At 48.0% G+C, this 26,064-nt stretch overlaps 1 protein-coding gene and 2 long non-coding RNA genes across 3 annotated transcripts; 1 reads left to right on the top strand and 2 right to left on the bottom strand.

Moving 5' to 3' along the window:
* Nucleotides 1-731: 731 nt before the first annotated feature.
* On the bottom strand, nt 732-9,863 carry LOC131581702 (ovocalyxin-32-like). The gene is made up of 6 exons (XM_058844263.1): nt 9,549-9,863; nt 5,498-5,560; nt 3,738-3,912; nt 2,971-3,107; nt 1,374-1,436; nt 732-1,286 (listed from the first exon to the last, which is right to left on the bottom strand). Exons 1-6 carry the CDS (start codon nt 9,759-9,761, stop codon nt 1,128-1,130), a joined length of 810 nt encoding a protein of 269 aa, XP_058700246.1. The 5' UTR covers nt 9,762-9,863; the 3' UTR covers nt 732-1,127.
* Nucleotides 9,864-10,462: 599 nt separating this feature from the next.
* Nucleotides 10,463-21,697, top strand: LOC131581707 (uncharacterized). The gene is made up of 6 exons (XR_009278129.1): nt 10,463-11,531; nt 13,130-13,254; nt 14,003-14,076; nt 15,092-15,210; nt 17,717-18,212; nt 21,481-21,697. It is a non-coding gene; the product is annotated as an uncharacterized LOC131581707 (long non-coding RNA).
* LOC131581706 (uncharacterized) lies at nt 19,082-25,211 on the bottom strand. Its single transcript, XR_009278128.1, has 3 exons — nt 25,094-25,211; nt 21,706-24,968; nt 19,082-21,316 (listed from the first exon to the last, which is right to left on the bottom strand). It is a non-coding gene; the product is annotated as an uncharacterized LOC131581706 (long non-coding RNA).
* Nucleotides 25,212-26,064: the final 853 nt, after the last annotated feature.

Below are 26,064 nucleotides of genomic sequence, written 5' to 3'. Positions count from 1 at the left end.
GACAAAAGCACAGCCCCAAAGTGCCAAATCCATCCTATTTTTCTTGGCTTAATTCCAAAAAAATATTTTAAATCATCAGCTTCTTTAAGGAATGTTGAAATTTCGCTCCCTGATTTCACATTTCTGATGATGAGAAATGTTCTGCCAGCAGCAAAGAAAGCACCAGGAGGGTGTGGAATGCTGCTTCCCTGAGTTTATTGGGTGCTGAGGGAAAAAGCTTCAGTCAGGAAATCAGACTTGTGTAAAATGCTGGGATTTGGGAAGCTGGCATCACCCAACCTAAAAACATCCAGGGAAAGCTGTTGTGTGAATCCTTGAATTGCTGTTCCCAGTGGCAGGTCAAGGATTGTGAAAACCACCCCAAGTTAAACAGAGCAGCCACCCCAGAGCCCCTGTTCCTCAGGAATGTGGTGTTCCTGGGAAGGATTGCATTTATCCTGCCACAAACCTGGCTAACGGGGAAAAAAGGTGAGTTTGGGACAGTTTGGCACAATCCCAGTGAGCAGAGGTGGGACAGTGATGGATCTGCTGGAGAATTTGGTGGCAAAGGACAAAGCCAGGACTTTGTGGTGGGACAGGACACGGCAGGAATAACACAGGAGCTGTTCCCAAACACGGGGATTCAGCCACAAGGAGCCTCCCTGGCTCTGCAGGTGTGTTTGGGTTTGAGGTGACAGAGAAGATGGAATTTTGGGCTCCACAGCAACAGAAAGAAAACCCAGCCTCGACCCTGAGTGATGGCATTTGGTTTATTGGAGATGTGAGTTAAAAATCAGCATCATTCTAGCCCAAAACATGACAAAAAATTAGTAAGCAGATCTCTCTTAGTGACAGATTAACACTTTGCTCATTATTTTTATCCAAATATATTAATTTTGTTTACAAACTCTTGAGTAACAGTTAATTAATGACATCAAATCAACTGCTGTATGTTCATCTGTGAATATATGGAGTAGCAGAGGGTTCAGGCAGAGCTGCAGAACTTGAATTGCAGTTGAAGAAGTGAGAAGAATTAATTTTGGCAGAGAACAGATCAGTGAAACCACTGCCATTGACTGACTCACATGGAAGGATGATCCCAGCTCCAGGTCTGGTTGGATCCATCTCCACAGAACTGAAGATTTCACTTAAAACTTTGGTCCCTTTTCAGCCAAAGGCCCAGCAGCTGATCCAGATTCTGCCCCGGATCCCTCGTCCAGCCCGCGGCTCTCGGAACCACAGAAATGTTTCACTTTCAGAGGGTGCCCAGGGAGCCACATCAGGCGCATGTGACAGGAGATGATTTCCTGGAGAAGGGATTTAAACAGATTTCATCACCTTGATGCAGTTCATCTCCTGCTGACAGGAGGGGCTGTTCACAAGCAATTCCTTACCTGGGTTGGGATTTCGTGCAGTAGCACAGTGTAGTCAAACTCAATAAAATCATCTTTCCTGATCTGGGCAGGTGTAAAAAAGAAAAGAATTATCAGGAACACAGGTTTATATTAAAATGTAACATCTGCTGAGATTTACTGGAGCTCAGGGAAGGTGAGCAGGGCCCCATGGCTGTGGTTCCTGGCTGGAGTGAGATGGGTTTTCCTGGTGGAAAGATGGAATTAGGAGCACTTCCTGCACGGAATGTTTGAAGGCACCAAGAGCTGTCTGCACTGAAACCAGGTGTGAATCAATTGAATTTAACCCTCAGTTAAATGTGAGAATTACGTGAACCCCTCCTTCAGAGAGATGCTGAACAGCTGAGGAGCCAAACTGGCTCCAGAGGGCTCTGGATGTGCTGCAGGGATGATGTGCTGCAGGGTGTGCTGCAGGGGTGTGCTGCAGGGATGATGCAGGGATGTGCTGCAGGGTGTGCTGCAGGGTGTGCTGCAGGATGTGCTGCAGGGTGTGCTGCAGGGTGTGCTGCAGGGATGCGCTGCAGGGATGTGCTGCAGTGATGTGCTGCAGTGATGTGCTGCAGGGGTGTGCTGCAGGGTGTGCTGCAGGATGCGCTGCAGGATGGATGTGCTGCAGGGATGATGTGCTGCAGGGTGTGCTGCAGGAATGCGCTGCAGGGATGCGCTGCAGGGATGCGCTGCAGGGTGTGCTGCAGGGTGTGCTGCAGGGTGTGCTGCAGGGATGTGCTGCAGGATGTGCTGCAGGGTGTGCTGCAGGGTGTGCTGCAGGGATGTGCTGCAGGGTGTGCTGCAGGGTGGTGCAGGGATGTGCTGCAGGGATGTGCTGCAGGATGTGCTGCAGGGTGTGCTGCAGGGATGTGCTGCAGGATGTGCTGCAGGATGTGCTGCAGGGTGTGCTGCAGGGTGTGCTGCAGGGATGTGCTGCAGGGATGTGCTGCAGGGTGTGCTGCAGGGAGTATCCTGCAGGATGTGCTGCAGGATGTGCTGCAGGGTGTGCTGCAGGGTGTGCTGCAGGGATGTGCTGCAGGGTGTGCTGCAGTGATGCGCTGCAGGGATGTGCTGCAGGGATGCGCTGCAGGATGGATGTGCTGCAGGGATGATGTGCTGCAGGGTGTGCTGCAGGAATGTGCTGCAGGGGTGTGCTGCAGGATGTGCTGCAGGGATGTGCTGCAGGGATGTGCTGCAGGATGTGCTGCAGGGTGTGCTGCAGGGTGTGCTGCAGGGATGCGCTGCAGGGATGTGCTGCAGGATGCGCTGCAGGATGGATGTGCTGCAGGGATGTGCTGCAGGGATGATGTGCTGCAGGGTGTGCTGCAGGGTGTGCTGCAGGAATGCGCTGCAGGGATGCGCTGCAGGGATGCTGCAGGTGTCAGGTGTGAGGGGGCAGAGGGTGCTGGGCTCTGCTGTGGGGCTCTCAGCACCTGCAGGAGCCACTCCTGCAGATCCAGGTAAGGAGAATTCTCCCAGCCAAACCTGGACAAAGCGCTGGTGCTGAGGTGGAGCTGCTGGTGAGGAGCAGGCCCTGGGATTTGGGGAATCCCCTGAGATCAGGGCTCTGTGCTGCCCCTGCCACACTCACCCACTGCCTCACGGACTTCACTTGTGCCAGGGAGTATCTGAAGGTCTCCGTGGACTTCTGCCACATGATGGAGCTGCTGCCAGCCACAGCCAGAGCCCACACTGGCTCCAGGGCAGGCTCAATGTGGCCATAGCTGTCTGCAGGGCGAGGAGAAAGAGAAAATAATATTAATTCTGGCTGGGCAGCAGAAAAATGATGACGCTCAGAGCAGTTTTGCCTGGCACAGCACCATTCCTGGATGGGGCTCTTCCCTCTGATGTGTCACAGGGATGGGAATGATGCTAAACCGGCAGCTCCAGGGAAGTCTAAAGTGTGGCAGAGCTGACACTGCCAACAGAGGGATCCCCAGGATGAGGTGAGACACCCAAAGCCCCACAATGATGGGAGTCCTTACCTAGCTGGGAGAAAAGATGGGATTTTTCCAGGATGGAAAAATTGTGTTGGTCATCCTCAGTGGATTTCCAGCCACAGCTGGGGAGGTGTGTGGGTTTGGGCACTTGTTATTCCTGGAGGACAATCTGCACTGACTTCAAAGTTCTGTGGAGCTGCTTTTAAACCCAAACCACCCTCACAGGATGGTGCTGAGTGCCAGTGGTAAATCCAGAGGGGCTTTGTTCTCCCAGAAATCCCTGGGGAGTTGGGGTTGCTTTGACAGCAGGATGGGCTCAGGGTGCTGCTGTCAGTAACGTGTTTCCTTCTCGAATGCTTGTGTCCTTCATGCCCTTTGAGATCAAATGAAATACAGGTGGGTATTTGGAGGAATATACCTGGAATGTTGTTTCCAGTTATTGGTTTGCTTTGGTGCCTGATCATTTGGTAAATTCTGTTGTCCTCTTCCTGGATTTCCTTCTTCTCTTTGGTGTGGGAGCACTTGATGTTGACAACAGGAGGAGACTTTTTCTTTGGATACAGCACTGTAGCCAGGCAGTTCCCAGCATCTTCCTGTCAAGGGAGAGCTTAAAACTGTTATTTTAATCAAGATTTTATTTACCAGCAACTCACTCTTTGTATGAAGCTGTTCAGGGGTTAGGAAAGTGACAAGAAGGATTTTATTTTCCTTTTTTTCCAGGAAAGAGGTTAAAACCGCAAGGCTAAAGGGATTTAACAGAAGGTTTTAATTAATGCTTGTCCTGCTTTCAGGGCATGACAATGCTCTAAGTCATCTTGGAAATATGTTTGTGAGAGCTCAAGAAACAACATTAATTGATAACAGGGACTTTCATTGTGCCAGCCTTGAAACAAAAATAATCTAAGGCTTCACAGTAAGTTCTGAAAATCATCTGAATTCCACAAAATGTGTGTGAAGGAAGAGGACAGGAAAATGCTGCTGACAGCTGGGACAGAGAGAATGGAGGAGGGGGGTGGAATTGGAAAGAACATGGAGCTGTCAACTGATTCCAATTTTGGGGTGTGGACAGCAGGGGAACAGGGAGCAGGGAGGGGGAATGGGGAGCAGGGATGAGGAATGGGGAGCAGGGAGGGGGAATGGGGAGCAGGGATGAGGAATGGGGAGCAGGGAGGGGGAATGGGGAGCAGGGATGAGGAATGGGGAGCAGGGATGAGGAATGGGGAGCAGGGAGGGGGAATGGGGAGCAGGGAGGGGGAATGGGGAGCAGGGAGGGGGAATGGGGAGCAGGGATGAGGAATGGGGAGCAGGGATGAGGAATGGGGAGCAGGGATGAGGAATGGGGAGCAGGGAGGGGGAATGGGGAGCAGGGAGGGGGAATGGGGAGCAGGGAGGGGGAATGGGGAGCAGGGATGAGGAATGGGGAGCAGGGAAGGGGAATGGGGTGCAGGGAGGGGGAATGGGGAGCAGGGAGGGGGAATGGGGAGCAGGGAAGGGGAATGGGGAGCAGGGAGGGGGAATGGGGAGCAGGGATGAGGAATGGGGAGCAGGGAGGGGGAATGGGGAGCAGGGGGGGGGAATGGGGAGCAGGGATGAGGAATGGGGAGCAGGGATGAGGAATGGGGAGCAGGGGGGGGGGAATGGGGAGCAGGGGGGGAATGGGGAGCAGGGAGCAGGGAGGGGGAATGGGGAGCAGGGATGAGGAATGGGGAGCAGGGATGAGGAATGGGGAGCAGGGATGAGGAATGGGGAGCAGGGATGAGGAATGGGGAGCAGGGAGGGGGAATGGGGAGCAGGGATGAGGAATGGGGAGCAGGGATGAGGAATGGGGAGCAGGGAGGGGGAATGGGGAGCAGGGATGAGGAATGGGGAGCAGGGAGGGGGAATGGGGTGCAGGAATGGGGAGCAGGAAAGGGTAGGGGGCCCACACTGTCCCACTGTCCCCAAGCTTGGGCCACTGCACTGTTCCACTCAGGCCTTTGGCTGCCTCAATGACCCGAGCAAGAATTCGGGATTGAGGCCTGATGATGACTCAGGTGAGCCTCAGGGCAAAGGCAGGGAGGAGCAGAAAGGTCTTTCCATGGTGGCAGATCCATTTAGGACACAAATGTGCCTGGTCTGGAGCTGCTGGAGTTGATTTAATGCCCAGGGTGAGGAGGAGGAGGAGGAGCAGGAACTCACCCCAGTCCTGTAGTCCCGAGTGCTGAACTGCAGGTAATACTTGTGGCCAGACTCTGGGATGTTCTGGAAGAGAGAAGAGGGAGACAGCAGTGGAATTAAATCCTTCTGTGCTGCAAGGAGCTCTGAGGAGGGAAGGTCCCTTCTAAAATTCCCTGGTTTTGAGTGCAACATCACTGATTTTCAGTCTTTCTTGGTGTTTAAGTAAAATTCTGGCAGTTTGCAGGGCCCAAAACAAACTTTTGTGTGTTATTTATCTAACCCTGAGCCTTCCTGTTCCCAGCACACTTTTCCCAGGAAATTTTTAATGGTTTAAGGTGAGAGGAGTTTCATATCCACAGCAGATCCTCAGCTCAGCACCTGCCTGTGGTACCTACTCATAGCTGCAAAATACAGGTAAAAAATTGCTTTAGTCACTCTATTTTTATAAAATCTCCTCCTGGAGCTTTGGGATGAGGCAAGTCCAGTGTGGAGCCAGATCTCCCCATGAAAGAGATGCAGGAAACAGAGAGGATGAGCTCAGATCTTTTGATAATTTATTTCTTCTCTGCATCCTCCTTCTCCCCTTCTGCCCTTTTTGTGTACTGCCTCAAGTATCATCCTCAAAGTGACAGTGGGACATGGGCAGAGTAGTGAAAACTGACTTTGAAATGCAGGATGCAATGAAATTAAGTTTCAAAGGGCCTCAACTTGTGCAATAACCACATTGAAGTCTAAGATTCTAACTGTTGTAAAGCCACCCAAAATATGTTACTGCTATGGTTTACAACACCCCTAATCTGATTAAATTTGGGGGTTTTTGCAGTGACCCAGGATTACTCCTGTATGTCATCAATCCTGCAGGTGAGAGAAGCTGAAATAGTCAGCAGGACTTTTAAAAGAGCACAGAATTCTGGGTTTTGAAGCAGAGATTCCCTCCTGATTTGCAAGAACTCCCCCATAGTACTGCTAGTAGGTACTACCACCCTACTACTGCTGCCTAGACAGCTTTCAAATGATGCTACACAGCTAAAACAAATACTTAGTCTGGTGTGAACACCTGAGGCTTCCTGAGCTCACCAGGGAGAAGGGAGAAGCTCCATTTGACATGAAATAATTGTACAATAGTCTTTGTAGTCCCGAAGGAAAACTTTAATTTCCACTATTTTTCCCACTCTCATCCCAAAATGCCATTACCCAATCCCAGAGTGTGAGCTGAGCAGATGTCTGGCAAGCCCCAGGGAAGCAGCCAAAGATAAAAGTGTCCAAAAAGAGCAGAAAACAAGTGAGTAATTCATTTTTCCATTCAATATCTGGGTCACGGGATTCTTTTACTTCTGGGCTCCAAAGTACTGCAACTTTCCTGACAGATTTTTAGTCCTGGGAAGATCAAAAGAGCAATTTCAGAGCAGCTTCACTGCAGGTCCCCAAGGAAGCAGTTTCCAGTCAGTTTCCAATCGGTTTCCATCAGTTTCCACTTCCCTCACTCCCCATGGGCACGGAAAGGGAGGATTCCTCTCTCCCCACGCCCTGAGGAGGTTCCCATCTCTTCCCCTCTGTTTTCCCAGCAGGATTTTTCCCCTGGGATCAGTTTTTGCCTGGATCACTGAGCAGGGAGAAGCTGGGAAAAGGAGTCACAGCTGCCCCTGCCACAGATTCTGCCTTTCCCACCAAACATGGGGCTCTGACTGTTGGAAATTAATAGAACATTTTTAATTGGCTTCTAATATTAGGGAGCAGAGCTGTGGTGTTGCACTGTTTGTGTCCAGGTGAGGCTGTGAAATGTCCACCTGGATATGTGAAAATTGGATTTTCTAGTCCAATTTAAGCAAATGTTGCACGAGGTCACTTGGCTCCTCCCTTTCCCCTGCTCTTGAATTAGGATTTCCAGGACAGTTTGGGATGGGGAATTGCTCCCAAAAGCTTCCCTTTAAATTCTGGGATCTTCAGCTGGCAAAAACTAATGCTTTATTATCAAAAGTGTATTTTAAAGTGTAGAACAACAACTCCAGGAGCTGCTGTTTCCTAGAAGCTCCTCACTCAAGAGAAAAGAAGGGACAACAAAAATATCTGCATCCAACAGCAAGGTAAGGATTATTCCAGGTTTGGTATTTTGTTGACAGGAAAGAAAATCTCATTTTACCTGAACTTGAAAGATTTTTCTCCTCTAAGAGAGTTCCCAGTCCTGTTTCCAATTATCAGTTTCACCAGCTCGTGGGCTAATAAAGTTACTATTAAATTACAATGCTCGTTATTAAATTTCATTTTAAAATTATCCTGATTTTACAAAATCCACTAATAGAGTAACCAATAGGAAATTAGCTCACTTTCAAAAATAATTAAAAACCAGACAACCCTAAAAAAAACCCCAAAAAACCACCAATCCAAACATTTCTGCCTCTTGCCTTCACGAAATACAACAAATTCCTTCCAGGAAATTCTTTTCATTTTTTTCCAGGGGAGGACAGGAAAGAAGGAAGTGCCCACTTTTAGTGCATTTCTCCTCTTGTTTTCACAGAGTGTGCAAAAAAAAAAAAAAAAAAAAAAAGGGAAATAAACTGCAGAAAGTGATTCCAGGGAGCTCCTACAGCACACTGTGAGGAAATAAGGAACAATTTCACTTCTCTATAATGAGGCAATTATTTCCCTTCCTGTATCAGGAGGCAGGTGGCTGATAGAGTGTGGAAAAACCCCTTTCCCTCCCCACAAATATTTACTTATTCTTCAGGCGGGCACAGGTGTTTATATATGGAAATATTTACATGTAGACATATGCAAAGTGCCCAGGAAATACAGAAGGAGAGCGTGTGCTTTTGGAGAGCATAAAATAACACAGAGAATTCCTGTCATAGGTGTTTGTAGCAATTTCACAGGAAAACTTAAATATCCCAGGAGTGTGTGTCCATGCTCAGCACCCAGTGATCTCTGTAATACAAGGGCTGCATTAATTAGTGCATCTGAAAGATTTCTGGCTGGTTTGGAATATCTTTTTTGAACGGGAGGGATTTAACACTACACCCTCTGACTCAGTTTTAGGAGTTGTACAGGACGAGTGATGGAAGATCTCCAGATCCTGGAAAGGATCCAGTGGAATCCAACGCTGCCTTTGGCACCTCAGACTGGGAAGGGAGAACAAGCAGCCCTTGCTCTCAGGAGCTGCCCAGCAGAATCCAGGATCCAGAATTTGTTGTTCTGGGAAGGCAGAACAAGCAGCCCTTGCTCTCAGGAGCTGCCCAGCAGAATCCAGGATCCAGAATTTGTTGTTCTGGGAAGGCAGAACAAGCAGCCCTTGCTCTCAGGAGCTGCCCAGCAGCGGGAGCACAGGGCTGGATTTAAATCCCATCCCTCGGCTCTCCAGGAAGGTGATGCATTCCTTCCAGGATCTACAGCCCGGGACAAACATTCCCCAGAAGTTTTTGCCTGATCCTGTACTTTCAGAAACTGAATAAGCTGTAAAAAAAACCCCAGACCTGGAGGAGGAGAAGGACTGTACCCCGAGCACCACCTCGAGCATCCCCGGCAAGCTCCCCATGACGAGAAGGCTCTGTCCCCGTAGCTGCTCCTCTCTGGGACTCCTGTCCTGTTCTGTCACCTCAATTCGACGAGATTTTTGGAAGATGAAGGTGTGTTTTCTGGTGGGAACTGCATCGCCTTTAGCTGAAGCTCATGGTATGAGGGAAGGATGCGGGACAGCAACTCCTGAGGAGAGCCTGGGGTCCCACGAGAGACTTTGGGACAGCGGTCCCTGAGGACACCCGGGTGTCCCTGAGGAAGGCACAGATGGACAGCGGTCCCTGAGGACACCTGGATGTCCCCGAGGAAGGCAGAGATGGACAGCGGTCCCTGAGGACACCTGGATGTCCCCGAGGAAGGCAGAGATGGACAGCGGTCCCTGAGGACACCCGGGTGTCCCTGAGGATGGGGCAGCGGCTCTGGAGGGACGCGGGAAGGCGCCCGCTGCCCAGCGTGGGAGGGAACGCGCTAAACTCACTTATATATAGCAACACTAATGTAATAATTACTGTTAATTACACTTTCCCAGCGTCCCTGGACACCCCGCCGGCTCCCCGCTCACCTTCAGCGTAGCCTTGCGGACCTGCCTGAGCGTCCTGAGCCCGCCGAGGGATCCCGCCTGGAAGTTGTGGTACTGCAGGGCCACCCCCGCCGCCGTCAGGGCCGAGCGGCTGCCGGGCTCCAGCTGCTGCACGGCAGGAGCGGGACTGCCACCGGGAAAGACGAAGGCGAGGAGCAGCAGGAAGGCGGGCGGTGAGGCTCGGAGCCCCGGCATGGTGCGGGCAGCGGCGGGCACTGGGGCGGGCTCGGCCCCGCTCCCGTACAAATAGCGGGGCCCGGCCCGCTGCTCCCGCCCGCCCTCCGCCCGCTGGCAGCGCCCGCCGGAGAGCCCGGCCCGGCGGCGACTCCCCTTCCCTCATCAGCCCTCCCACCCCAGGGCTTCCACGGGCCGGGGGCTGAGGGGAACTGCGGGCTGAGAGGAGCCGAGGGGCTTGAAGGGAGCCGGGACGTTATGGGGACCCGGAGATTTAAAGATGCTGGGGGGATTTGAGAGGAGACGAGGGGATTTGAGAGGAGCCCGGGTATTGAGGGGACACAGGGGGATTTGAGGGGCTCTGAGGGGAGCCAGGGGGATTTGAGGGGAGCCAGGGGGATTTGAGGAGCTCTGAGGGGAGCCAGGGGGATTTGAGGGGCTCTCAGGGAACCCAGGGGGATTTGAGGGGATTTGAGGGGCTCTCAGGGGACCCAGGGGAAGCTGAGGTGTGCCGGGTACTGAGGGGAGCCAAGGGCACTTGATGAGAACCAGGGGTTCTGAGAGGAACCAGGAGGATTTGAGGGGGACTGAGGACTTGGGGAGCAGCCAGGGGACTTCAGAGAGACCAAGGATGTTAAGGGGAGCCAGAGAGAACTGAAGGGAGCCTGAGGGGGACCAGGGGATCTGGGGGGGTCAGAGAGGTTTGAGGGGTGCCAGGGTCCTAAGGGAAGCCAGGGGGACTCAAGGGGGACCAGGGGTTCCGAGTGGAGATGAGGGGTTCTGGGGGTACTCGAGGAGGGCTGGGAGCCACGGGGACTTGAAAGATGCTGGAACTCGAGCAGGTCTGGGGGTTCTGAGGGGAGCCAGGGACATTGAGGGTCACAGGATTTGTGTGAAGGGATCCTGCAGCTCGAGCCAGATGTGTAATCCTGACACTGATCAGAGCAAACGCAGGTAATGGCTGGAAAAACGCAGTTTGCTCCTTCTCAGCGTTACCACAACTCAACACCTCCCAAAACTCCAGAGCCTCGCTCAGACCGTGACACACTTTGCCTGGGACGCAGGTGAAATACTCCAAATATAATGCACAAGAAGCATTCATCTCTGGAATAAATCTCACTTAGTGAAGTTTTTGGAACCAGTACAGTCATGTCTTGGTAATGTTAAGAAAATTGACAGAGAAAGCAGCCAGATTCCCTTACAATGAATTTTGGGACACAAGTGGGCTTGTTGCCTTGCTCCTCCTGGAAGCATCTCTTTTGGAGATACTGAATGTGGTAAAATGCAGTGCTGCAGCACTTCCTGTGTTAAAAAAAGCTGATTTTTAATGACCTGCTGTATTACCATCCGAGCAGACAGGGGTTTGTATGTGCAGCTGGGAATCTGTTTTTGTGCTCTGCATGAGTATTGGGGCAGGTTTCTGGGCTGGGCCTCAGAGAAATAAATCAAAACTAAACCAAATCTCTGGTTAAGGCCTCAAACTGTCTCCTGTGGGGCTTTAAGTCTCTCTTTATTACTGGAATGCTTTTTCACAGAACTGGAAGTTCAGTATTTCTGAGGCTTTCCTAAGTGAGGGAAAGAATTATTGCAGTAGAGGTCTATCATTCTTTATTACAGTTTTTTTAATACCACCCAGCTAATTTTCCTGAATTTGTTCATTATGATTTTCCCTCCTGAAATAGATTCTGTAATTAACAGTTTGTATCTTTACATTCACGTTTCCCACAGGCCAGGCTGGAGGGGGCTTGGAGCAAGCTGGACTCGTGGAAGGTGTCCCCGCCTGGTGTCCAGGTTAGCTGGAGGATGATTTTTATCTTGTCGGGACGCGTGCCACGTTTGTCTCCAATATTTTTCTGGAAGAAATCAAACTTTTCTGGTTTATCCTCGCAGCGGTGACAGCGCTGATGTCCCTTTCAGACTGAAATCCGCAGGCTGATTGCCCTCGGCTGGCACTGGCGGGGTTTGGGCAGTGCCAGCTGTGTCCTGCTGTCCCCTTCCTGCCCTTCCAGCAACACCCTGGGCGTGGGATGAGCGCCGAGGATGCCGTGGGAGCGCAGGAAGCGCAGATCCGTGGCGAGGCGAGGTGGAGCAGGGATGGGAGCTGAGATTTGTGTTCAGGATGTCGGGCAGGGTGGGAGCGGCTTCTCCTGCTCGCACTGCTCAGGGAAGGAGTGAAACCCACCCTGCGCAGGGCTTGCACACTCACAGCTTCCGTGTCTTTGACTGTGGGGCTGTTTCTTAAAAAGAGGTGAAAGCCTCTAAATTGTCACAAAAAGCCTGCCAGGCTCAGAGCCCAGCCCTGAGACGCTGCCCCCATCCCTGACTTTGGATGCACTTCCTTTTCCCTCGCGTTCTCCTCCTTTTCCTGCTGTCCCAGTGACAGGGCAGTTTCCTTCCTCCCGAGAGCAAGCAGGAGGCTGTGAGTAAGCGAGAGTCGGTGTGACAAGGGCACTGAACCCCCGTGACAAAGCAGAGACAATCCCAGGGCTGCTTCCTACACTTCTGCAGAGATCATGTGCTGTTGATCTGAATTTACAAAACAATTTGACTTGGGGAAAAACAAAAGTTCAGATGCTGAACAGGTCCAGGTCAAGGCTGGGGGATGTTTGTAAATGTGTACAAACACGAGGTATTGTGCTTCCACAACATTTAGGAAATGTATTTGTTTTAAGCTCCGAGGGTTTTGGACCCTCAAAAGCTGGAAGTGCATCCTCTGCAGTGTCAGAGCTGAACCAAAGGAGCTGCAGTGAATTACCTGGCCTGAAGAGATGTGTCACTGCTGGAGTGAGGGGAGCACCAGGATGATCAGAGGGACGGAGCAGCTCTGCTGGGAGGAAAGGCTGGAGAATTGGGATTGCTCAGCTTGGAGAAGCTTTGGGGTGACCTCACTGTGGCGTCATCTGAAGGGGCTGCAAGAAGGATGGAGGGGGACTATTGACAAGAGATGGAGGGACAGGACACAGGGAATTGCTTCCCAGTGTCAGAGGACAGGGAGAGATGGGATATTGGGATGGAATTCCTGGCTGGGAGGGTGGGCAGTGCCTGGCACAGGTGCCCAGAGCAGCTGTGGCTGCCCCTGGATCCCTGGCAGTGCCCAAGGCCAGGCTGGACACTGGGGCTTGGATCTACCTGGGACAGTGGGAGGTGTCCCTGCCATGGCAGGGGTGGGATGGGGTGGGATTTAAGGTCCTTTCCAACCCAAACCATTCCATAATTCCATGATTCTGTATATTCTGGTTAATTAGAATGCGGTGCAGGGAGGTTTTGTCCTTTACAGTATTTTTCCCTCTCATCCCACACAATTTGCTCCAGCCCCAGAGAGGATGGTGCTGGTGTCAGTTCCATCTCCCACAGCCTCTCTCCTTCTCCCATTCTCTGTTCTCCTTTAGGAACCAGGACATTCTGGGAAGCTTCCCAAGGTGGTTTGCATCACACTTTTGTCACAGCTGACTTGGACCCTTTGGAACTGGAAACGAGGCTTGGTTCGGGCAGTGCCTCTAAAAAGCATTCTGAGGTTTGCATTGTCCTTTTTCATACATCAAGTGCTTGTTTAGAGGCCAATTTTTCTGAATTTGTTTTGTATTTGGAGGCTTTTGCTATATCCCTGTACACCCCAGACCTCACTGGCTCACAATCATTACCAGCTGACTGTAATTTAATACAGTGAATTTGGACAAAATTCACTTTATTTGGTTGTGCAACTTTCCCAGTTTCAACTTCACCATCTTGCTGTAGTTAAGAACAAGTTCTGATATTTGATTTTATCTGATGTGGGATTTATTCTCAATAATTAATCCCAAGAATTTATTTTCAATTAGCCTCCAGATATTTTGCTGGGTAAATCAAGAACTGGTCACCTTTTAATACATTTCTGGGCTGACCTTACCTACAGGAATAAAATATGGGTATTGCTTTAGTGTGGCTCATTTTTTCCAGGAAAATTTGGGTTTGAAGGCTTCTGATTATTTTAAAATCAGGGATAGGATTTATTTTTTTATTTTATTATTTTGTGCATTCTTATGCTGGGTTTGAAATGTGTGCCAAGATCCCATACAATTGAAATGGCATCAGGAGGTTTCAGAGCTCTCTTAGCTGCTGTTCCTGCTTTTCCAGTGAATTATCCATGAGCACTTCTGCTCCTGTTGCTTGGAGGCTCCTCCAGCCTGAAGGTTGATGGTGTAAAGTCACCTTCAATGCCCCATTTCATTTGATTTGGTGTTTTTACTGATGTATTGGTTTATATTGAATCAATAATTTTGCAGTGTTGGACATTCCCACACAGAAAAGTCCCCTTGTGAACCCAGTGAAACAGAGAAGCACAGAAACTCCCAAGCACGTGAGCATTTACAGGATCCTCTTTTATTGCACTTCCCCAAATGCTGTTTTGCAAGGAAATGGGAATAAATCTGCCATGACCTAATCCCAGGAAAGTGAAAGGACGTGGATTATAAACAGGGAGTCAATCATTGCAGATGATCACTGCGATTCTGACATTGGAGAGACACAGAGCATTTGGCAAACCTCTTTTGGATCATTTCATTCTGGAGCTGCTATGGAACAGAGAAACCTCTCCATACAAACAAATCCCTTCCATGCCCAGTGAGATCCCATCACCCAGAGCCAGGAATAAACAGGGGCAGTAAATAATCCCTGTTAATAACCTGAAATCACCCTGCTGCCTCGGGAAACTGTAACAAATGCATGTGGGATCATGCTCAGGCCTGTTTAAAAACAAACAGTAATTAAAGCAGCCCTTTGGAGCTGAGCTGCTGAGGGGAATATTTGCTTTTTGGAGTGCTTGATGGCTGTCACAGGGGAGCTCAGCTGGGATGTTTGGTTGTTGGGCAGCTCTTGCAGCTGTTCTGTCTCTCCAGAGATGTTTGGGCAGATCCCTAAAAGATGGGAATCTGAAATGAAGCCTCTAAAGCACGGTTCAAATGGAATTCCTGGCAGATCATGGATGTGGAGGCACAACCCCTCACCCCATAAATCTTTAATTTGTTTGAGGCTAACATTTACTTACCTGATAGCAATAAAAATCCCCTTGTAATGCTGACTTTTTGACACTGATTCTGTCAAGATTCAGTGCATGTCCCTGTGAAACGAGGGTTGCAACAGCACAGCACCTTGGGAGGTGTTTTGGTTGCACAATGTTTGGAGAAGGCATTAAATATTTGCACAACAAGGGGGTGATGGCTCAGGGATGTTTGAAATAAGGTGAGGACAGGAGAGGGATTCTCACCGAAATTCCTCAGTGTTGTCTCACCTCTCTGCAAGGTGAGAGTGGGCCCTCAGAGAGGAAGCAATTTTGCATGTCCTGCTCACTGGGTCCCCTCTCTGTCCCTTTGCAGTGCTCTTTTCCAGGAGCTGGGATGCTGAGCTCTGGGGTTCCTTTTATCAAAAGCCAAAAGGGACAGAAACCCCTGTGGGGACAGCCCTGCACTGACACTGCTCTGGGCACACCTCAAAGGTGATCCTGACATTCTTTATTTCATCATTTTCATCATTATTTCATCTCTTAGACAAAAACACAAAAACATTCCTCATTGAGACCTTCCTTGAGTAATGGGGATGTTATTTGGAGTGGAAAACAAGTGGAATTTATTGTTAATTCTGTTCTAAGAATTTGTGTTGCAGAGATTAATTAATTTAAATGTGGCATTTTTTTCTTCACATATGAATTTTGTACTCAGGTTTTTTAAAGCTTTGCTCCAAGTTACACACTTATAGCCTGTATTATGTCAGTAGATACATTAATTACTCATGGAATTATTCATTGAACTTGATGGTGTGGGGATCTTTTCTAGCCTTAATGATTCTGGGATTCTATCACTCAATTTTCAGCCCACCCTATAAAATGTGTGGTGACAATTTGCAGGTTTTTAGTTTTACTCTTCTGCAGGATTCCCAGTAACCAGGTGATTGAAGCAGATTCAGCACCCTGACAGCAGGAAAGGACAGCTTACTCTTCAGGAACCCCTACAGTTATTTCAAAGAACAAATCAAAATCCACACTGTGGTTTGTTTGTATTGCAAAGTTCATATTTGATTATTGTAGGCACCACTTCGGGGACTTCAAAATCAACTAGGATTACATTTTAACCTGAGTATTAGATGGACATGGAATTAAAACATCAGAGTAGCTATGTCCAGTTCTTTAAGTAGTTAATGTATAGAAAATCTCATTTCCATACTGATGAACGGTTTGGTTTCTCTCACCTCTCACTGATCAGTGAATTATCTCACAATAATCTTGTTTTGCTTGGTTGTGATTAGCAATAACTCCTCCTTTGTTCTTTTCTGCATCACTGTGTGTTCCCAGAACTTGTGAGAAAACGATCTTTTTCCCCTGGATTAGTCACGGTGTTTTGACAAACATGGCCTTGTTTCCTCATGAAATGTATCAGCACCACTCTGTTTATTTCTCCAGTCTTAACCAGCAGGAGGATGGGGGAGTCCAGCTGAACATTTAGATGAAAAAATCTGGTGAAATTAGAGTTTTTACAAAGTTCAGTGTGGTGCTTTTCATGAGTATTGCAGTGCCTAACCAGTGTTTATCCTGTAAAAACTCCAAGGGACAGGCGAGAGCTGTGAGCTCAGCGTGGCTTTGATCCAGTCATCAACTGCCCAAAGGACTTCCAAACATTCTGAGCTCAAGGAACAGTTTGTGAGGAGCAGGAGAGGGGCACAGTCATTCCCAGCAGCTTGAATTCCACTTGGAGGGACTACAAGGAGAAAGCTCTTCCACCCCTGGGGAAGGGGAGGGAGGTTGTGTGATCAAACACATCAACAACCCCATCCCAGAGAGGGAGTGACCATGGCTGTGCTCACCATTCCTGTGTTCCACTGGGAAATGGATCAGAAATGCTGGAATGGGCACTAATGTTCAGTGGTTTTCCTGTAGATTGAGAGTTTTCAGGAGAAACAGCAAATGAAAGTTGGGGAAGTTTCATGTCTAAATGTCTATTTAATGTCTAAATGATGCTTCTGGCTTGGAAAACCAAGCCTTGGGTACCTCCAAATGTTCACAGAATCATGGAGTTCCAGACTGGATGGGTTGGAAGGGACTTTAAATCTCTCATTAAACTATCCCAGGCTGCTCCAGCCTGGCCTGGCACACTTCCAGGGATCCAGGGACAGCCACAGCTTCTCTGGGAATTCCATCCCAGCTCCTCCCCACCCTCCCAGGGAGGGATTTGGATTATAACATTTGGGTTTGGCTTAGAATATAAAACCATGGCCAGGATGGGTTTGTTAATTTTTTATTTTTTTTTTTTCCAAAGAAAAAAATGCCTTCAGAGCTGTGGGATTTTATTCTTCCTGGTATTGGTGCTATAGAATGTGCTGAACTATTTGTATGGATGAAATGAATTAAATTATCCCAGATCAAAGAATTTGCTGCCAGCTAAAAGCCTGGTGCTATAATTTTTTATTAAGTATAGATCTCTTTAGATTGGCCATGTGTTCCCAAACAACACAGTGCCACATCCATATAAATTATAAATAGTTATGTGTACATAGTGAGAGAGATGTAACCCATGATTGAAGTGATGCTGTGGCTGAATCCCTGATACCATCCACCTTTCCCTCTGAAAGGATTTCTAATTGAGTATTTAATTGTCCAAACAAATACAGAAAGTTTAGGGGAAATTCTTACATGCAGGAAAAAGGGAGAACTTTCCCTTTTTTTTTCTGTGTAAGCTGTTGCAGAGTTTCTCTGCAGAAAGCTCCAGCCTGTATTGACATTTTGGTTTCCTTTTTTTCCCCTAATCCTGGCTGCCCTCGATTCCAGAGGAGAACAATGGGAGGGGAGTGAGTGCTGAGGGTATTTAAAGCACAATCATGGGAAATGCTCCCATCACCACAGAGCCCTTTTCCTTCCCCTGGCAAATCCTCTGGCCATGCTGCAGCCTCTGGATGCACGAGCCTGTTCCCTAAGGGAATTGTTAACAACATGGAAAACTCTTCTATTCCAGTGGCAGCGTCAGAAGGGCACAAGGGGACCTCATCCAAGGCCCCAGATCCACCTTCCTGGTGCATTCAGAAGGTGCTGCTGGGGGAGTTAACACTGATTTTAAACCTCTAAAGGTCAGAGATTTATTTTTAATGAATTATTTTTCCCAGGCTTCTTAAATCTAATGATCAACTGTCCATATTTGTAGTGATTGCAAGGTTTGAGAGGCAGCAGAGTAAATCTGGTGTAGGTATAAATTGTCTTTTTTTGGCAATTTATACCTCCTTGGAAGGGAGGGGAGTGACATTAATATTTCATGTGGTTGGGAGAGGAAATGCCTGGCAGTCCCAGGGGAAGAGTCACAGCACCTGTGCTGAGCTCACCCAGGTTTTTTGGCAGGAATGATCTGATTGCTCATCATGAATGGAACAGAAAATAATTCTGACACGAAGCAAGAGGAGCCTGGCTCAGGAGGTGCCATCGCTGCAATCAGAGCGGGTTTCAGTGAGCTGGAGAAGGTAACAGAAATAGCTTGTGTGTTAAAATAAATGTGAGGGGGTACAAGATCAGTACCAAAAATCAAACCAAATTAATTCTTCCTTCTTTCATTTTTGCTGTGTTTCCATCTTTCCATTTGCTGTGTTTCCTTTGCAAAGCAAGGAAGGGACAGGAGTTTAGGAGAGTCTGGTTCAGGTCAGTCTTGCTGATAAAGCAATTTGGGTTTCCCTGATCAATCTGTTTCATTAACTAAAAATGCAGAATTGAAGAAGTTGTTGGATATTTTTGCATTTTTCTGCAGTTGGCTGCAGGAGACTTTTCTCAGACTGTTGGCTGAGGGTTGTCCAGCCTGGAGAAGAGAAAGTTCTGGGGAGATTTAAATGGGGCCTTCCAAGACCTAAAGGGAGCCTGAAAGAGCTGGAGAGGGACCTTGGAGTGCCAGGACAAGGGGAAATGCCTTTAAACTAAAGGGGGAGAAACTTAGATGGGATCTTGGGAAGGAATCCCTCCCTCTGAGGGTGGGGAGGGGCTGGGATGGAATTCCCAGAGCAGCTCTGGATGTTCTTGGATCCCTGGCAGTGCCCAAGGCCAGCTTGGATCAGCCTGGCATAGTGGAAGGTGTCCCTGCCCATGGCAGGGGTGGGGCTGGATGAGCTTTAAAGTCCTTCTATCCCAAAGCATTCCATGATTCCAACCCAAAGATAACCTGGTTATGGAGCCAGCAGTGTCTGGGGGCTAAAGCACCTTCCCAGCTGTCGATCAGAACAGGAATTTGACATCTTATCCCTGTTTCTTCTTGCTTATCCCTTAGCTGAGAGGTGATGGGAACAAGCAGCAGGAGCATCTCCAAGCCCTGGGAGTGGGACCCTTTGGGAGGGGAGTGGGACACTTTGGGAGGGGAGTGGGACACTTTGGGAGTGGGACACTTTGGGAGTGGCACTTTCATAACCATTCTTGGCTTTGTGGCTTATCCTGAGCCAACAGAAGCAACAAGAAATTGTCACTTCAGGGCCAGGATTTGGTGCCAGCTCAGAGAAAAGCAGGATGGCTGTGGCAGGTATTAAACATCCCCAATAAATCCTGGAGGAGGATCCCAGGGTAACAATGCCTGCTTGCCAAATCTGTTTGCAGAGTGCACAAAGCAATGAGAAAAGCATTGCAACAGCACAAAGGTTTTCTGACAGATCCACCACAGGCTGCTGTGTCAGCAGAGCTGTGTGTTGGTGCTTTTCTTCCAGCCCCAAACTGGGATTGAGCCAGGTGCTGCATCCATGGGGATTGGGATGCTGTGGCTGTAGGATAACCCCCAATCGAGGCCCCCAGGGTGTCAGTTGTGCTGTTTGGAACCCATTTATTTTCCCTCATTTCCTTGGAGATGTGTGTGGGGAGCAGTGATTCATCCAGGCCCTCTTCCCAGTCCCATGGGATGTGTTTCTTTCCCATTTCCTGGAAGGACTTGGTGTTTAGGGAAGGTTGCTTGGCCACGAGGAGCTGCTGGACACCATCCACAGCCACTATCAGGCATTTTCTGCTGGGTGGAACTCCCTGAAAATCCCAGCCCTTCAGCCTTGTAGGGAAATCACTTTTCCAGGGGAGCACACAGGGTGTGAGGCTGGCTCTGGGAAATATTCCCAGGGAAGAAAGGCTGGGAATGTGCTGACAGCAGCACTGCTCTTTCAGGTGTCAGTGTAAGAAGCTTATAAAAAGCTCCTTCTTGCTTGGTGAGCAGAAAGTGCAGGAAAATGGGCTGGGAATGTGTGGACTAGAAGCTGAAATGATGTTGGGACAGCTCGGGCTGGAGGCAGGAATGCTAAACAAATTCTAGACAAAAAAAAATGATACAAAGCTGATGAATTATGACCAATTTGCAGCGTGACTTTGGTGAAGTGACTTTGGAAAAGAAGGGTCTGGACTGCTGAGGATGCAGATTTGGGAGCCCTGACTATGAGAGCTGCGATCTGGGTTTTGGTGGTGGTGCCATCCCTCCTGCCCAGCACCACCAGAGCAGGGCTCAGATGTGCCTCGTCCCACCCCTTATCTCCAGCACATCTGCTGGCTCCAATTCCCTGCAAGAATCAGATTTTAAGCAGTTAGAAAAGCCCTCATCAGTTGTTTCCCCTCTTTTGGTGGGGATGTAAACTCAGAGAAGCCAAGCAAAACACCCCAGTGGTTACCAGGGCTCGGACAGAGCCCGAGGGGTGCATTCCCAAGGGAATGAGGAGTCCGTTCCCCCACAGGCTGGGTGGAAATTGGATCCAGGGAATTCAGCTGGAGATCCTGGAGCCAAGACCTGCCCCAAAGCACTTCTTGTTGGAGTGGAACATAAGAAGTGTGAGTTCATAGTTTGCCAGCAAACTTGAACAAGGAAGCAAACACTCCAGCTGCAGGATGGGATGTTCTTACTTGGCATGGCTCTCTAAAGCAGGATTTTTATCTGTTCCCTTTCCTGAGTTCAGTTTTCTCTCCCCATTTTCCATTCCCTATCGCTTTCCAGAGCCTTGCCCTTGGCACTTGTTGTCAGATGTCAGATATTTGAACTTGGAGTTGCATTTTCTATGAATGCTTTGTGGTTGTGGAGCTCAAATTTCCAGGAAAAAAAGAAAAAAAAAAAAAAGGCAGCTGTATTTGCCTTCCAGATAGAGAAAAAAGAAACTTTATTTATTTTCTCTTCAATTTCTTATAATCTGACTTCATCTTCTGGTTACCATGCAGAGAGTGGTGGAGTCCCCATCCCTGGAAGTGTTTAAAAATCCCGAGGATGTGGTGTAGGGCTGGGTTAACAGCTGGACTGATGGTCCTGGAGGTTTTTTCCAGCTTCAGGGATTCTGGGATGGTTCTAAAAGGACAAAGAAGTTGTGGCTCAAAAGGGTTTCAGCTCCTCTGAGTGTTACCAAATCAGATTCCACAGGAGATGTCCATGGCCAGGTCAGCATGGAGGGATTTCCTTCCCCATCCAAGGAGAAATTGGTTTATATGTGCAATTACAGTCATTTAAATATTAATATCATTGGGAATGTTATTCCCAATGGGAGCAGGGAGAGGTAAAATCCCATGTGGCCTTCCCATATCTCTGGGATCCATTCCTTGTGCTGGTAGTAAGGGGTGGATGGAATTCAGGATTTGCCTAAATGGAAGAGGTAAATACAGAAATAAACCAAGCTGTGAGGGAAAGGTTCTTCAAGCACAGCACAATTTCCACTAAAACAATCTGAGAGCTTGCTTTACTCATTTCCTTCTGCTCCAACAAGGTTATTTTCAAAGAATTCTGTTCTTTTCCTACTTTTCAAGGAACATGTGGAGCCCAGGAGCAGCTCTGAGGATTTGTCCTGCCTCGTGGGAAGAAGGTGAGTCCTGGAGGTCCCCTAAGAAATTACAAAATTTTCCAAAATTTTCCAATCTGGAATGACCTTTCCTTGACACTCTGGCCTAGGGAAAATTCCCTTCACATTTCCTGAGTGGGGATGAGCTGGCTGTGGTGCCAGGAAAGGTGAGGGGAATATTTCAGACACTCACCTGTAGGACTTGTATTTATTCACTTGTCATTTATGGGGAACAAGGTGAACCCACTCGTTTCCTTCTCTCAGGCCATGAATAATATTGAGGAAATTGTTTGTACTTAGAAACCACAAGGTGGGGAGCTCAGGGTTATAAAAATGCAAAGAATTGTAATCTGTGAGTGAAACTGGGAAATCAAGTGTTGAGCAAGGTGCTTCTAAAGGAAATGATATATTTTCAGAATTAGATCACAATTTTTTTTTTCTGTGCAAAATAATTTCTCATTCACTCTTTGAAAGAAATAAAAAAGAAAATTGCATTTTATCTCCCTCTCCAACCCTTTAACAAATACTTAGGTAGAACTTCTTGTCCTCTAATTTGAATTATCAGTTTGTGAAATGGTTTTCCCTCCCTTCTCCAGCTTGTTTCCAGTTCTTTGCCTATAAGGAAATAATTATTCTCCCCCTTTCCCACCCTTTTCTCCTGTCCTTGAGCTTTTTGTAATTTTTTCCCCATGGTATCACTTTCTTGGGTTATGAAGCAAAGTCCCATACTCTGAGACAGAGCTGGGTGTGTGGAGATGACTCAGGATTATTGAAATAATTGTGATTTTTCATTTCTGGTTTTATTTTAAACGATGTCAACCCAATGAGAATATTTAACATAACCACGTCAACTACAAAGACAGAATTTAATCGAGTTTCCTCAGATCCAAGGTCTGGGAGAGCTGGTGAGAAGGAATTCCACAGAGGGGAGGAATTAACTTGAAAGTGAGGGATCAGGTGTAGCAGCAAAGGAATTAAAGTTCAGGGAACAACGGGACCACTGAACCAAACTGTTTGCTTGGAAAGTTCTCCAGGCTGCAGCAGGGAGAAGGAAATAAATCCACCCCACTTTAGCCGGGTCTTGGAAAGTCTCCAGCAAAGTTCAGCCCCTGGAGGGCAGAGGAAATGCCTGAGGAGGAACTGCTGGATGTGCAGAAAATGCTCAGCCTCGGGCAGGGGGAAAGCAGGAGGGACAGGAGATCTGCCTTTGGAATGAAGGAGCAGAGGGAGAGAACTCGGAGCTGAGAGGGGAAGGCAGGAGGCTGGAATGAGGAGGTGCTGCCGGATCCGTGGAGTGCCAGGTGCTGGGAGCAGCCCTGGCTTTGGGAACAGGATGATTTCTGTGCTTACAGGGGATGGATGTACAAGGGGATGCTGCAGCCCTGCCATGCAGCCAGGGAGAAGCAGTTCCCTCTCCCATCCATTTCTGGGCTTCCATCACTCCCATTCCCAGAGGATGAGGAGCCCTGGGGACAATGAGCTCTCTTGGCCTTCAGCCAGAGGAGGGAAGCACAGCTCTTGTCCAGGGTGGGAACTTCCTTCATTCCCAGGGCACTGAGGCTGGGTGGCACCAACCTCCAGCACCTGATTCAGGATCAAAGCTTCCTCCTGAAATTCCAGGGTTAGCCATGAAATCCTTCATGTCTGTCCTGCTGGATGAAACAGGAGAGTTTTATGAAGTTTAAATGTTCTGAGAATGCATCTTTTCAAAGATGATCTCTCCAGGAAATGCTTTGCTTCAGTGGCTCTCAGGCAGCCGTAGCTGTTCAGTATTTCCACCAAATCACCTGGGGATTTTTAAAACTTAGCACTGTTAAGATCCACCAGGAATTTGTGTATCCTGAGGAAAACAGGGACAAAGTTGTGCATGGAGCCAGGTTCAAGTGTTACCTAGGAATTCAATTCTAGTCCCCACAGCCTGAAGCTCTGAAATCCCAGAATCCCAGACTGGTTTGGGTGGGAAGGGACCTTAAAATCATCTCATACCACACCTTCCACTGGGCCAGCCTGCTCCAGGCCCTGGCCAGCCTGGCCTGGAACATCCAAAAAATCCTCCTGAAAGTCCTGGCTTGGCTGAGAAGCTGCACATCATTAATGTGCAAAACACTCTCCTGGGAGGTGTTTTCACTCCATTACCTGAGCTGGCTGTTGGAGAAGGAGCCTTGGGAAGAGCTGTGAATTTCAGGAAGGATGCAGACCAACATTCAACAGTGTGGAACAAGGAGCCACAAACCCACCCCACTCAGTGCTCGTGTGACTCAGCAGAGGCAGGAGCTGTTTGCTTTGGCACAGGATCCCTCCCAGCCACAGGAGCTTCCTCAGGCCAGGATCTTTGCTCTCAGAGAGATTTATGGGGCAGAAAAACTTCCTCAGCCTCTTCCCAGCACTTTGAAGAAATCACATTTGAAGAAATCACGCTCATCTTGGGATGCTGCAGAAACTCCCAATAACATTTGAGTGAGACAGAAGTTTGTAATCACCCATTCCTCAGCACAAGGAGTGATTAAAAACTGTTTGTGTGCCTGTGTATGACAGATCCTTCATCCCTTGGGAGGAAACCATGAGATTTTTCCTTCAGAAGATGGACAATGGGGTAATGATGGTGGAGTCAGTTTTACCATGTGAAATACAGCTCCTGCTTCATTGCAGTGTTGAAGCACCTTCCCAAAGCCAGCAATAACGCTGAGGAGCTGAGCCCTGAAACTCATCTTCATTTCCTGGGAATATTTACTGTCCTGAGTGCTCCCTGCATCTGATTGATCCAGGCAGTGCAAGGAGAGGAGGCCACAAGGATTTTATGGCCCCTATAAAGTCCTGTACACAGCTTTTCCTCCATCTGCTGCTGTTAAACACAGCATTTGGGATCATGTGGCACTTTAAGTGCTCTGATTTATGGGGAGGCAGCATCTGTAATAAAAATGCTAAAGCCTGAATTTTAGAGCAATCCACTGTATTTATCTTGGACATGAACACTTCCGTGGCTGAACCCACAGGAACATCACAGCCACGAGCCTCAGGCACAGCAAGGTCACAGCCAAGGTGAAGGTGGAAGTGATGGGGAAGAAAAGCAAATATTGGGAATTAGCAAGTGGAAAACTTGTCTTTTTCACTTGTTAAATATTCTGGATACATGGCTGTAATTTCTTACACTCTGATAATTACTCTGATGTTACACAGGACAAGAGAAATACAACCCCAGGCTCAATCTAGCTTTGCTTTCCAAAGTTATCCATTCTAGCTGTGGATAGAAAAGGTCTCCCTGGAATTAGGAAACTCCAGGTAGCTCTGCAAAGTCAATTAGCTTTGAGCTCCCTCAAGTGGCAATAAAATCTTGGAATTTGTTACTGGAATCCTCGAGTTTGTCACTGGAACCCTCAAGTTTGTCACTGGAATCCTCAAGTTTGATACAGAAACCCTTGAGTTTTTTACTAAACCCCTTGAGTTTGTCACTAAATCCTCAAGTTTGTCACTGGAATCCTCGAGTTTTTTACAAAAACCCTGGCATTTGTCATAGAAACTCTGGAGTTTGTCATAGAAATCCTCAAGTTTGTCACTGGAATCCTCAAGTTTGATACAGAAACCCTTGAGTTTTTTACAAAAGCCCTTGAGTTTGTCACTGAAACTCTCGAATTTTTCACAAAAACACCAGAGTTTGTCACTGAAATCCTTGAGTTTGTCACTGAAACTCTCCAATTTGTTGCACAACTGCTTTTCCACCGAAGCCTTGTAATTTAAGACCATGTTTTTCACAGGCACTGTAGTAAACTGAGATGCTCGGGTTTCAAGGAATCTAAACCAGTTCAGAGCAGTTGAAGATGATTCATTTAATAACACATTTCTCTTTTGGCAGGTCTCTGAAAAGACATGTACCAAGTGCAGTGAAGCGTTTCACGTCCAAGAGGGGTTTGCAGCTGATGCACAACACGATACCTGCATGTTTGGAGGAGTTGTTTTGACTTTCTTTTACGGTTCCTTAGCAAATTCATGACAGAGCAGCTGGAATGTCTTGTTCAGCATCTCTGGTAAAACTCAGCACTTTGCTTTCTACAACTTGGAAAGGTAAATAAATCCTTTGGCTTAAATCACAAGTGGTTTTGCCTCATTAAGAGCAAATTTTGTTCAAAAAGAGCATCTTTTAATCAGAGAGCAATTGATGATGTGCACCAGGATTCAGGTCATTTTTGGTGCAAGATTAAATTTGATGGAAGACTGGAGGTTTTTACAGTTAAAAAGTAGCTTTTTCAAGGATTTGTCTAATATGGCAGGAACCCTTTGGAGCAAACAGCTCAAGAAAAATGACTTTGGAGAAGAGAAGCCTTCCAGTGTTTGGAGCTGGGAAAGGTCCCTTCTAACCCAAACCTGCAATTCCATGATCCCATGACTTTAACACCCAAAACAAGGCCAGTGGAGCGATTTTATAAACTGTACAATTTCCCTGGATGCTTATTGTGGGCTGGTGGCAGCCTGGCCTGCAAACACACATTTACATTTACTCTTACACTTACATTTACAATTACATTTATTCTTACATTTACATTTACACTTACATTTA

This window comes from Poecile atricapillus, chromosome 8 (assembly GCF_030490865.1).
Source record: "Poecile atricapillus isolate bPoeAtr1 chromosome 8, bPoeAtr1.hap1, whole genome shotgun sequence".
Taxonomy (NCBI): domain Eukaryota; kingdom Metazoa; phylum Chordata; class Aves; order Passeriformes; family Paridae; genus Poecile; species Poecile atricapillus.
Note: the sequence above shows the minus strand (reverse complement) of the source record. Positions and strands in the feature narration are given on the sequence as shown.

Coding starts and splice junctions, on each gene's coding strand:
- LOC131581702 (XM_058844263.1), bottom strand. CDS start 9,761: ATGCCGGGGCTCCGAGCCTCACCGCCCGCCTTCCTGCTGCTCCTCGCC. Junction 5,561..9,548: donor TCCGCAAGGCTACGCTGAAG/GTGAGCGGGGAG, acceptor TCTCTCTTCCAG/AACATCCCAGAGTCTGGCCA. Junction 1,287..1,373: donor TGCACGAAATCCCAACCCAG/GTAAGGAATTGC, acceptor TCCCTTCTCCAG/GAAATCATCTCCTGTCACAT.